This window comes from Glycine soja, chromosome 8, assembly GCF_004193775.1.
Source record: "Glycine soja cultivar W05 chromosome 8, ASM419377v2, whole genome shotgun sequence".
Lineage (NCBI taxonomy): Eukaryota > Viridiplantae > Streptophyta > Magnoliopsida > Fabales > Fabaceae > Glycine > Glycine soja.
Genome location: NC_041009.1, coordinates 42,914,772 through 42,927,187, shown reverse-complemented (window position 1 = coordinate 42,927,187; position 12,416 = coordinate 42,914,772). Strand labels below are relative to the sequence as shown.

Genomic DNA, 12,416 nt, shown 5'->3' with positions numbered 1-12,416 from the left:
GTAAGGGTTTTCGATCTCTTTTATTTCTAATGCAATATTGTATATTGTTTAGTTATTCTATGACCATGATTGTTTAAACCCCTTAGAACTCAGATGGTTATGTAGTTGTATCCATGTACTCTAGTTCCCCTTTTAATTTTAATAAAGTTCTTTGATGTTATTCAGTTAATTGTATCGTTCTATCGCTTTCACTTATATATTGGAATTGATCAATCTAATTATTAGTTAATTGAATATAACTATCTTCTTGTAATTAATTGACCTATAGAATGATAGGGTTCATTTGAATATTTAGTGCAAAATATAGTATTAATATAAGTTTTATGCAAAAATAGTTCAAAAGTCAAATTTTATTCTTTTTTTAATTTATTATATTCTTATAATCTTATATATTATCTTTTATAATATAATATATAAAATTAAATTCTATTTTCACATAAATTAGAATATGTATATTTATGTAAGTTTTATTTTTCCAACTGGTGGTATGGATGTGTTAACACCTTTCCTTATTCTTCTTTTTAATTTAGTTTTTTTGGTGCGTGTTGGATTGTTTGTGTTGGAGATAAATATGTATCCCCAAGATCCAACCCATCATGTTGTCAATTTTAGTAAAGAATTGTTCTTTATTTTATTATCATATTTATTATTTTACTAAATTGTTAATTTGATAAGTCCTTGATTATCATGTTATCAATTTTGAGGTTCACGTCCAATTAGAGAAAAGGAAAAAGAAGGAATAGTATTAATATTTTCAGGTTGAAAATTGCGTCATGTCTTTTATGGAAGTAAGAGAAAAAAGATGATAATTTAGATATAAATTTTCATTAAAAGTCATGTAAATAACATGTGTCTATTTTCTGTTAAATTATTAAATGATATTTATAAGGGATGAAGTTTGGGTGTAATGTGTGCTAAACTTGAGAGATTTTTTTAGGATGAAAGAAAAAGGTTAGATGTAATTTGGAAAAAAAAACATAGAAGTGCGATTATAATTTACTATAATGAAAGTTTAATAGCATTTTAGGGTTTAAGGGTATAATCTTTAGGAATTGGTCCTTACTAGTGTGAATCTTGCTAATTTTGACATAATTGCATTACTGCTTTTTATTGGTTTTCCATTATTATTACTATAAAATTGTAGATATCTATGTGTTAAAGTTCATTATTCCTGTAAAGATTTTCGTGATTATTTTAAGCAACAATTAATTATCATTCTCAGAGATAAATTCCACATATCTTCACCTCCTTGAACTCCACATGTCGCATGTCACATGTCACCACTATCAGGTACATGGTTGCTAGCATTTACAAAGAGGGGAACAAAAACTCATTGAGTTCTTCTAATTACAGCATTTCTCCTGTTGAGGCTTAATGTCTCTTATGCCGTTGCATCTTCCTTATCTTAATGAATTTCTTCCTTTATCCAAAAAACAAAACAAAATTCCAAGATTATGTCTCGATCCTTAGTATATTCTCTTCTATTGTTGCATTGGAACTAGAAGAGAATTAACAAGTTGACCGAATAAAACAAATGGCATACTAAAAATACTGCTACAAATTTGGATCCCTTGCAATTGCCTCCTTTATATTCTACAATGTCTGCAACTAATAAAAAATCTGGGAAATGGTATTACAATTTAAAGAGATATAACGAATGAATAAAATATATGTTGTATCGTGTGGAACCCCAAAACAGTTTCAGAGTTATTTTAGCATAATTAAAAGTTTCAGAGTTTAAAAAATTGGATATACAAGTACAACTATGTTAAATACTTTTAGACGACTCTTTGTTCAACTTAAATAAAGTTGCTTTTTGAGCGTTGATGAAAGATTCATGTGGTTTATTAAAATTAAAAAAGTTAAAATATGTTTTCGATCATACTATATATCCAGATTTTATGTTTGTTTCTCATAAACTTTTTTTTTATTTAATCTCTGATAAAATAATAACTTTATTTTTAATCCTGATATTTTTACTATTCTTTTTTCTTTGTTATAATATATATTTAGATGTTTATTTCACACATTAATCTCACAAGGGAAATATAATTTAATTGATTAAGTAGGAGTGTGAGTTATTTGAAGCTCTTATTACCCATCTTACATATAAAAAAAAATCTCTATTTTTTTTTTCAATTTATCTTCTTTTATTCATATTTTTAAATTAAATATTAATACGGTTTTTTAAATACCAATAATTAAAAAATATTATCTTATAATTTAACTTCTTAATTATAAATCTAAAATATATAATTTATATATTATATATTAAAAACATTTATTTACCATTTATCGTAAATTTTAATTTTAATTATATAAAAATAAACATACATCTATCAAAGTACCAATTATTTAATAAATTTATATAAACAATAATTGTTTTATTTTTAAATTTATATTAACTAATTTCCTTCGAAAAAATTAACAGAGGAAAAAAACACTTGCTCTCTCACTCTGTTCCTCAACAGAATTTTGCTGTAAACCGTACCAATTCCATTCCACTCTCTCTCCGAACTCCAACAATGGCCAACGTCTCCGTCGCGGCGGAGTGGCAGCTCCTCTACAACCGCTACTACCGCAAGCCAGAGCTCTACCCTATGCCGTGGAAGCACGTGGACCTCGCCCGGACCAAGGTCGCCGCCGCGCCCTTCGGCGGCCCCGTCGCCGTCATCCGCGATGACTCAAAGATCGTCCAGCTCCACGCCGAGTCCGCTCTCCGCAAGCTCCGCCTCTTCTCCTCCTCCGGCCGCCCCCTCGCCGACGCCGTATGGCGCCACCCCGGCGGCCGCCTCGTCGGCATGTCCTGGACCGACGATCAAACTCTTCTCTGCGTCGTCCAGGACGGCACCGTTTACCGCTACGACGTCCACGCGAACCTAATCGAACCAAACCTCTCCCTCGGGAAAGAGTGCTTCGAAGACAACGTTGCGGATTGCGCGTTTTGGGGGCACGGTTTGGTCTGCATCACCGAGGCGAATCAGTTGTTCTGTATTGCTGATTTCAGGAACCCTAGCGCGGTGAAGCTCGCGGATCCCGGGATCGACGAGATGCCGCATTGTATGGCCGTGATTGAGCCGCAGTACACGGTTTCGGGGAATGTCGAGGTTCTGCTCGGCGTGGATGATGCTGTGGTGCTCGCTGTGGAGGAGGATGGCGTGCAGAGGCTTGGAGAGGGATTGTTGCGGGGGCCGCTGCAGAAGATGGTGGTTTCGCGCGACGGCAAGTGGCTCGCTTCGTTTACCCATGATGGGAGGCTCTTGGTGACGACTTCGGACTTGACTGGAGTTATCATCGAGAGGGATTGCGAGGTTTGGATTGAAAATGAAACTGTTTTGTTTGTTGTTAGGATAATTGCCAGTTTTGGTGTGGTTTTATAGTGTGGGATTGACTGTGGTGTTGAAGTTGAAATTTGTGTTAGGGAAGCTAGACACATTATCTAACACACTCTTTTAGACGTAGTTTTTGTAATTTACTGAGTGTCACTCTGATTTTATTGTTTCGGGTACTTGTTAACCAACAGTAAAAAAGTGTGTCAAAAGGAGTGTGTTAGAAGTTATGTTGCTAGCACTCCTCATGCGTGCTACTGTTGATAGGTTTCAAGGGAAGTGCTTTTTCGTTTTGTAGAGTGAGTTTGATGGATATGCAAAGGTCATTATTATGGTTTTAATGAGTCCATGGCTATGATTTTGGCGATACATCATGTTTTTTTTGGGTCTCCGTGGCCGCATTGCACATTTGTCTGCAATTTTTCGTGATATCAAGAGTTGTGATGAAACTGCCTTTGACCACAGTTTAAAAACTTTAACATGGTAGTTGAATGCTTAGGAATTTTGCATTTTGGATGTGCATAGCATAAGTTTGGATTCATGTTTGTCATCACTTAATAGTTATTTGTTAATGGTGCTGCTACCTGGACTTATTTAAGTTTAACATGTCCTAAATTAACCCTAATGGGGGCGTATCTAATCTTTAAATGGGTGTAATGATCTTTATATTGCTATGGATGTGTGTTTGTGTATATGTACGTATATAGGCAAAAGTCATTATAGATGAGTGCTTAAGAATATTTTGTTTGTAAGCATGTAGCATAAGTTTGGATTTTGTGCTGTATCATCAATTAATTGTTATTTTGTAAATGATGTTGCAACCTGAAGTTATTTAAATATTCTAGTATGTTACCAGCACTATGTTCTATGTAACACAAAAAATGGGAGTGTCTAATATTTAATGGTGTGTGTACAATGTTCATGTTATGAAGTTTGTACTGTGTGTTATGAGTGTTTGTGTATATTTTGCCCCCCACCCTGCTCCCCAAAACCATTTTTATCCTTTATACCTCACATCAAGTTTGGATCAGCAGCTTGCAAGATGCCCTTAACTAAATAATTGCTTTTTATGAATGTAGTCAGCTCTTCCTCCGCAGCAGATTGCTTGGTGTGGAATGGATGCTGTGCTGCTGTACTGGGATGATATGCTTTTAATGATGGGTCCTGAGGGAGAGCCAGTTCACTACCTTTTTGATGAACCAATAATTCTTATACCTGAGTGTGATGGAGTGAGGATATTGTCCAATACTAGTATGGAATTTCTACAGCGGGTGCCTGATTCCACCGTTTCGATCTTCACAATTGGAAGTACATCACCTGCTGCTTTACTATATGATGCCTTGGATCATTTTGATAGGCGAAGTGCCAAGGTAGAGACTCCATTCCTGTAATTATTTTACTGTTGCAAGACAGACTATCATTTTCACTCTAGATTTCTAAACTTTTGATTGTATGTAGAGTTTATATGTTCGGAACTTTGAGGTGTCAACTAATGTGTGCCATTGATTAAATTCAGACATTTAGTCACTGCCAACTAATAAACCTGAATCTGTCTCATACTTTTTACGGTATATGGTATAGAAAGGCTGCAGTGTGTATGTGTGTGAATAGCAAAGACCTTGAAAATATATTTACTTGTCTGTAGGGCTTGACAGGGATTCACCATAGCCTATAGCCCTTATATTGAGCTTTAGTTTTCATTTTTTTCATTTTTTATCTTAATAAAATATATTTGAATAATTCAAAAAGGAACTTAATTAGTAGCTCTAGCAATAAATATTACTGTGGTTTTCTTCTTTTGCTACGCTTGTTCTGCTTGTCTGTTGAAGTTAGAATCTACTAGATGTGCCTTGAGTCATTCATTGATAGGCTACTTCTTACCAAGATCTGTGTTAATTGTTTGGATGTAGCCTTTTATTTAAATATAAATATAGATGCTCTGTTGAGCACTGTGATGCCATTTTCTTTGTGTCAGTCTGTAACATTGGGAACTGGATTTGATTTTATTTTAGTCTATTGGTAAACAACTCGATTAAATGCTCAAATATGTCTTACTGATTGTTAATATTTGTAGGTTTTTACAGCTCCCTACATTAATCAAAGTATATTTTAAATCATGAGGTGCTAGCAACATACTCTTTAACACACTCCTCCATACACACTTCACTTATTGGTTTTTTTTTTTTTTTTTGCACAGCAAAAATTTAATAGTATTAATAATGGTTCAGTACTAGATGTACTGAAAATAGCAAATAGATACAAAGGCAAATCCTGCCAAACCCAACTACTATAGATAAAAGCACAGTAGCTGGATACCCAGCAATCAAACAACCCTACGACATTTCTTCCTTCAATCTAATAGACCACTGATTAAAATGAGTATGGAAATCAGGAGAGAATCATTAAATAAGATGTGGGACCCACTGAATTTTGTGATTTCTAATAAATTTAACCGATGAGAGAGGAAGTGTTCAAAAGAGTGTGTTAGAGAGTGTGACCCCTAGAATTTCTCTTTAAATCATTATTGTTGGACATGTTGTCATTTCTTTCTATTGGCAACATAATAGTTCCTTATTTGACTACATTTTGAAGGAAAAGAAGAATGGCTATTATTTCCAGTAATGGAAGGAAAATGTAGGTAAATTTGGCTGACTGAATCTAAGTTAATTTATTTTTTCTAATTTGGTGCAACTGAAAGGAAAGTGATCAATCAAATAGGCATTTTGTGGATGAGTTGAGGCATGTTTTTGGCATCAAACTCAAGAAAGAAGACCTTTATTTTATTTGGATTTTAGTTGATGTGCCAGGTCTTCATTTGTATTTTAATTATGGCTTAATCAAACACTTCATGCTTGTAGATGAGTTTCTGATTTTCTAGTCATTCCCCAGGCAGATGAAAATTTGAGATTGATAAGATCATCCCTTCCTGAGGCTGTTGAAGCATGTGTTGATGCTGCAGGTCATGAATTTGATGTTTCACGCCAGCAAACTCTCCTAAGGGCAGCCAGTTATGGGCAAGCCTTTTGTAGGTGAGTTTGATTTGGATTTTCTGTTGGATATACTGGTGATATTCCTATAAAAGTGTTTTGTTGTCTCAACTACACCATTTTCGATAGTGAATGTCTTAAGAGGGACAGGCATATTTTCTGATATTTGCTCTCGGTAATGATATCCAGTTGACTTTGGCAGCAATTTTCAACGTGATCGTATCCAAGAGATGTGTAAAATTCTGCGGGTCTTGAATGCAGTGCGCAGCCCTGAGATTGGCATTCCTCTTAGTATTCAGCAATACAAGGTTTTTAAGGCTTACTTGTCTATCAGTCTCGGTGCTAAAATTGGCTGTATTGATGTTATACTGAATTAGCTTATTGCCATCAGTTGCTTACACCATCTGTTCTGATTGGTCGCCTGATTAATGCTCACCAACATCTGCTTGCACTGAAAGTATCAGAATATCTTGGAATGAATCAAGTAAGTTTTTGTATATTGTATGGATTACTGTACAATTTTGCATTATGTTTTGATAACTGTTCGGCACCTGATGATTAAATACAAGATTAAAACTTCCCCTGCTATATAATCAGAAATTCGTGCATCACTTGTCAAGTCTCGAATCCTGTTGCCATTGTTTTATTCTTTCTCACCCCATTAGTATCATCAGTACATTAGCAGTCATCTTTAAGTATACATGTGATTTTGATTTTTTGCGACTGCTTTTGCGTAGGAGGTGGTGATAATGCACTGGGCATGTTCAAAGATAACTGCTTCACTGGCAATTCCTGATGTGACTCTTCTGGAGATTCTGCTGGATAAGGTTCCCCTCCCCCCAGTTCAAGATCTGTTTAATCATTCTATTTCTTGCAATAACTCTTGAAAATTACTTTTTTTTTCTCAGTTAAAACTGTGCAAAGGCATTTCCTATGCAGCAGTTGCTGCTCATGCAGACAAAAATGACCGACGAAAGTTAGCTGCCTTGCTTGTTGAACACGAGCCTCGTTCATCGAAACAGGTACTATTCTCATTTTCTTCTATTTATGGATACTTGTTGAAATTAATGGCTTATTAATCTTTGTTCCCCACCTCCCATGCCTCTTTCAACCCATTTTGTTGGCTTGTGTCTATTGTCTACTATGTTTTGTCCAAAGATATTGAATTAGTTCGGTGGAATATTTTTTGTTATTGTACTCATTAATTCTTATGTCCAGGTTCCTCTCCTGTTAAGCATTGGAGAAGAAGATATAGCCTTGATAAAGGCGACCGAATGCGGTGATACAGATCTTGTTTACCTTGTACTTTTTCATATTTGGCAAAAGGTATTGGCTCTGGAAAACCTAATATTTTAGATTTTCAGTTTTGTGATGTATATTGAGTAACATGAGTTTATCTCTAACGAATAATTCTTCTATGGATGATGCAGAGGCAACCATTGGAGTTCTTTGGCACTATACAGGCGAGACCATTGGCACGGGACTTATTTGTAACTTATGCACGGTATGTGGCCTTGGACCATATTCCAGAAGGCAAGACAGTGTGGATCCTCCTGGTTATATAATATTAAGGTCGCCGCTAAATGCTAATTGCTAACCAAATGAAGGAAATAAGATGCATAGAATAGTTTATTTTTTAATGTCATGTAAAAGCTGTACATAACTGCATTATGATAGAAGTAGAAGTTCAGGAGATAACGGACCGAGCCTAACTCACTCCCAAAAGCTAGCTCAAGGGAGGAGGAATGTTTAAGTCTTATAAGAAGTATCCTGGCCATATTAATATTTATATTCAACAATAGATACAACATATTTCTCTATTCTAATTCTCTAATTTTCTATTCTTTAATCTTGTCTTGCTACTATTCCTAGTTGTTGGTTATTCAATCTCTTAGAGCCCTAACAATGTTTTGTTGGAAATGTATCATCCATTCTATCATTCATTAATAATTACATCTGGAGTGGTAAAGTTGGGTGACACACATTTAATAAAGAAAGAAGACAGAGAGAAGGGTGAAATGTAGTGGTTAAAATATAAGATGAACAGCATTTGTTAATATTTGTGTTCATGTGTTCTTATTTGAAGTATTCAATGTTAAAAGTGGATGTCATCTAGGAATTAATGTCTGCTGCATCTCAATTTCAGGATTTATAAACACGAATTTTTGAAGGATTTCTTCTTATCAACTGGGCAACTTCAAGTATGTTTTCATTCTTTGCAATGATTTGCATCATATGTGTAGTTTCTAATTATATATCATGAATTGATAACTTATCTATCCACACATCCTCTGACTACCCAGAACTTTATTTTCTTTTTCTCTCTAAATATGCCTTTTACATAAAGCGTGCCATTAGTCTACTATTGATTCTGCCTTGCAATTTTCACACAATTTACTAATTACATCACTGTATGAAATTTATAATCATACTTATTATGCCTGTTGTATTGGATTTAAGTAATGCTGCCAGATCATATCCTTGTATACTCAATTACATGCTTTCCATTTAAATACTGGAATTGATTCTGTGGCCAATGCATGTAGGATGTGGCATTTCTTTTGTGGAAAGAATCATGGGAACTTGGGAAAAATCCCATGGCAAGCAAAGGATCTCCACTTCATGGTCCTCGAATAAAACTTATTGAGAAGGCACATGGTCTTTTTGCTGAAACCAAGGAGCATACCTTTGAATCAAAGGCAGCTGAAGAGCATGCAAAACTGTTAAGGTGTGATTAATTTTTGTCAAAATCACTAGACCATAACATAAATCTCAGCATTTCATTTGTTTGGCTTGTTGTAATAATAACTCCATATAATTATGAAGAAATTGTTATTCATATGTTTCTGGAGAAACATTTAGACTTTGGTACGGGTTGAATAAACATTTTTGTCATGCAATCAAGAGGAACATTATGACACTGTTGCTACTGCAGAATTCAGCATGAACTTGAAGTGACTACAAAGCAAGCCATTTTTGTGGATTCTAGTATAAGTGATACAATCCGTACTTGTATTGTCTTGGGAAATAATCGAGCTGCAATGAAAGTGAAAACGGAATTTAAGGTTGGTAAATTTTACCTTAATTTGTGCTAATTTGCATGAACAATTTGTTGAGAACAAAATCCAAAAATATTAAAAAATAGAAACACTTTTATCCCCCGTACTTTTTCTCTGTAAATTAGTTCTTGAGGAAAACAATTTTCGTTGTTTTCATACTTAGGTGTCTGAGAAGAGATGGTATTGGCTTAAAGTTTTTGCATTAGCTACAATCAAGGATTGGGTTGCCCTAGAGAAATTTTCAAAGGAGAAGAAACCTCCAATTGGTAAGTTTTTAGACTGTTTGCTATTTTAAATTTGTAGCGAATTGGTAAGTTTAGACTGCAAATCTGCAATGAGTGGGTTGGATACAGATATTGATCGTCACTGTAAAGAATTCAGCATTATACTTTGCAGTTTTGGATATTTATGAAACATTAGAGTAGTGCGATTCAAGCATTTTGACCCCTTGTTATAATGTTTCAGAGTAGAGGAAAAGAACTTTTCCTATATTTTTCAGCTAAGCTAACTAATAACACATTACTACTCTAACATTCAATACCTACATGTTCTGGTATCTATAGGTTATAGGCCATTTGTGGAGGCATGCATTGAAGCAGACGAAAAGGGAGAAGCTATTAAATATATCCCAAAACTTGCAGACCCTCGAGAAAGAGCTGAGGTATTTTATGCTTGTCTCATCATTCACCAATATAAATCTCATTATTAATGCCTAAATTCCTTCCCTGCCTCTGATCATAATTATCTTAATCCTCATCACCTCACCACCACTTTTACTATTTTTTGTTGATACTATGATGCTGGAACAGATTAAGGGTTAAATATATTTTTGGGGGAGTGGGTATTTTATAAAAATATTATTCAAAAACAAGAAGTACAACTGAGCAAGGATATAATATCCTCCAAGATAGAAAATTCAAGTTGCAACAAGGAGATTGATGAGATTAAAAAATGCTGTAAAGGCTTTATATATCAGAAATAATTAACAACTCCATTGAAACAGCCTTAAACAGAATGCCATACAGAATTCAAACAAATTTCTCTCATTGCAAGTATTGTAATCCATTTAATTGCCGAGAAGGATTGCATGAAGGGTACACTGCTACAAATTGTAGCACAAACTAGAGCTTTTGCCTTGGAAGTGAGACTTTATCTGAAATTAGTGCTTTGCCAACTAAAGAATAGAAATATTTTTTTTCTTTTTATTATATTTTTGCCCTAGTGTAAGGTGCATATCACAGCTTTACATAACTTTTCTCTATCTTGGACAGTCATATGCTCGAATTGGTATGGCCAAGGAAGCTGCCGATGCTGCTTCACAGGCAAAAGATGGTGAATTACTTGGTCGGTTGAAATTGACTTTTGCACAAAATGCAGCAGCTTCATCAATATTTGATACTCTTCGAGATCGGTTGTCTTTCCAAGGTGCTTAATTTTCTATCCAGAGCTTTCTGCTCCCTTGTTCCTGTTCCAAGGTGCTTATTATTTTCCTTTTGGAATATTAGTTGTGTATATTGTGAAGAAAAAAATGTATCTTATCTGCTAATGTCTAGAGGTAAATGTGCTCAAATATTGTCTTTTAGTTGTTCCCCCTTAGTTGTTGCGAGAGGCCATTTTCGTGTCTTAGTATATAATTGCTTGTTTTATCTTCAATGTACCTGTATAATTCAATTTGCCAATGAGTAGTGACCACTGCCGAGTTTGTTAATTGTATTACCCATTGATACATTCTTATTTAATTGAATTTGTTCGTGTGACCCAGTGAATTTGCTAATGTCTAGTGGTAACACTTCTATATTATGTTTCCAATTAAATATACGTATGGTTTCTCAATCCTTTCAATGATATGCATAAGCACAACATACTTGAATAAAATATAATCTGGCGATGTTGAATCCTTTGGATGGAAATTGTGGCGCAACTTTCTTTAGCGATTCGAGGACTGTGGAACATTGAATTTGAATTATGGCATTATAATTCCAATATAACAATATTGAATCGGTCAGTTCTCAATTTCATTATAAGCTTCAAGCAGTACGAGTTAAGATTTTGGGTACACGGTTGGGCTGCGTTCGTTAACCTTTCTTTGTAAATAGTAATCAACCACTGCTGTTTGTTTTTGTTCATAAAAATCATCACCAATGTTCAACTTGCAGTTCCATCAATTTGACTCAGTTTCAAGAGTGAGATTGTGACTACGACTTTTAATGGAAAAATGGACAATTAGTTTGTTTCTTAAATATATTTCCAATTTGGTTCGTGTTATAGAATATCATAGATTGATTAAGGGATTTACTATTCTCCTTGTCAAGAATTAAAATGCCGAGCCAATACAATATCGTAGATTGATTAAAGGATTTAGATACTATGCAAGTGGTTCATGCAACGTGACACTTAGTTGAGGGTGCCTAAAATAAACAGTGTATTTCATAAACTAATAAAAAATAATTCAAAAATTGAAAAAACCAAAAATCTTTATTTAATTAGATCAAATTTTGGATTTGATATTTCAATCCAATCTAATTCAATTTAAATTGAACTTATACACATTTTTATTTATAAATTTATGATACCACTCATGTTTATATTTTTATAGATATTTGTAATTATTACATAACTTGTACTTATTTATAAAAAATATATATATATAAGTATATGGTCCCCTGTTTGGAAACTTGAGGTTTTGTAGTGGTTGTTAGCCCGTTAACTCCTAAGAGGACAAGTGAACTCGTAAACTCGCAAGAGTTAACGAGTTAATTTTGGAGTTTGATAACCATGAATGTATTATTTATGTGCGAACCAGATATGTAGTTAAGAAAGCTTATTAATGCTCTCTCGTATCATGAAACCATTCAACCCTAAACAGCTTAGTAGTGGGGAGTTTGAGTAATTTGCATGAAATTCCAAGTCCAAATCTTGGTATTGTCATTGTACACAAAAATTAATATTATGGATCCACTCAATTGAAAGTAGGCTTTTATTTTGCAGCTCAACAATTTTCATTCAGAGGGCATTTGGTTAAATACCTTAATTAAACATTC

The 12,416-nt window shown here is 34.3% G+C and overlaps 1 protein-coding gene across 1 annotated transcript; it reads left to right on the top strand.

Annotated features, from left to right (window-relative positions):
- Window positions 1-2,421: 2,421 nt before the first annotated feature.
- On the top strand, window positions 2,422-11,193 carry LOC114423346 (protein VACUOLELESS1-like). The gene is made up of 15 exons (XM_028390070.1): window positions 2,422-3,311; window positions 4,409-4,699; window positions 6,219-6,358; window positions 6,519-6,624; window positions 6,708-6,800; window positions 7,054-7,143; window positions 7,225-7,338; window positions 7,535-7,642; window positions 7,747-7,820; window positions 8,463-8,517; window positions 8,863-9,044; window positions 9,252-9,381; window positions 9,539-9,641; window positions 9,939-10,036; window positions 10,647-11,193. Exons 1-15 carry the CDS (start codon window positions 2,526-2,528, stop codon window positions 10,806-10,808), a joined length of 2,532 nt encoding a protein of 843 aa, XP_028245871.1. The 5' UTR covers window positions 2,422-2,525; the 3' UTR covers window positions 10,809-11,193.
- The last annotated feature ends 1,223 nt before the right edge of the window (window positions 11,194-12,416 follow it).

Excerpts from the sequence above, each read along its gene's own strand:
- LOC114423346 (XM_028390070.1), top strand. The coding sequence starts at position 2,526 with ATGGCCAACGTCTCCGTCGCGGCGGAGTGGCAGCTCCTCTACAACCGC. Across the intron at positions 7,144-7,224 it reads TGGAGATTCTGCTGGATAAG|TTAAAACTGTGCAAAGGCAT; the intron begins GTTCCCCTCCCC and ends TTTTTTTCTCAG. Across the intron at positions 7,643-7,746 it reads TTTTTCATATTTGGCAAAAG|AGGCAACCATTGGAGTTCTT; the intron begins GTATTGGCTCTG and ends TGGATGATGCAG.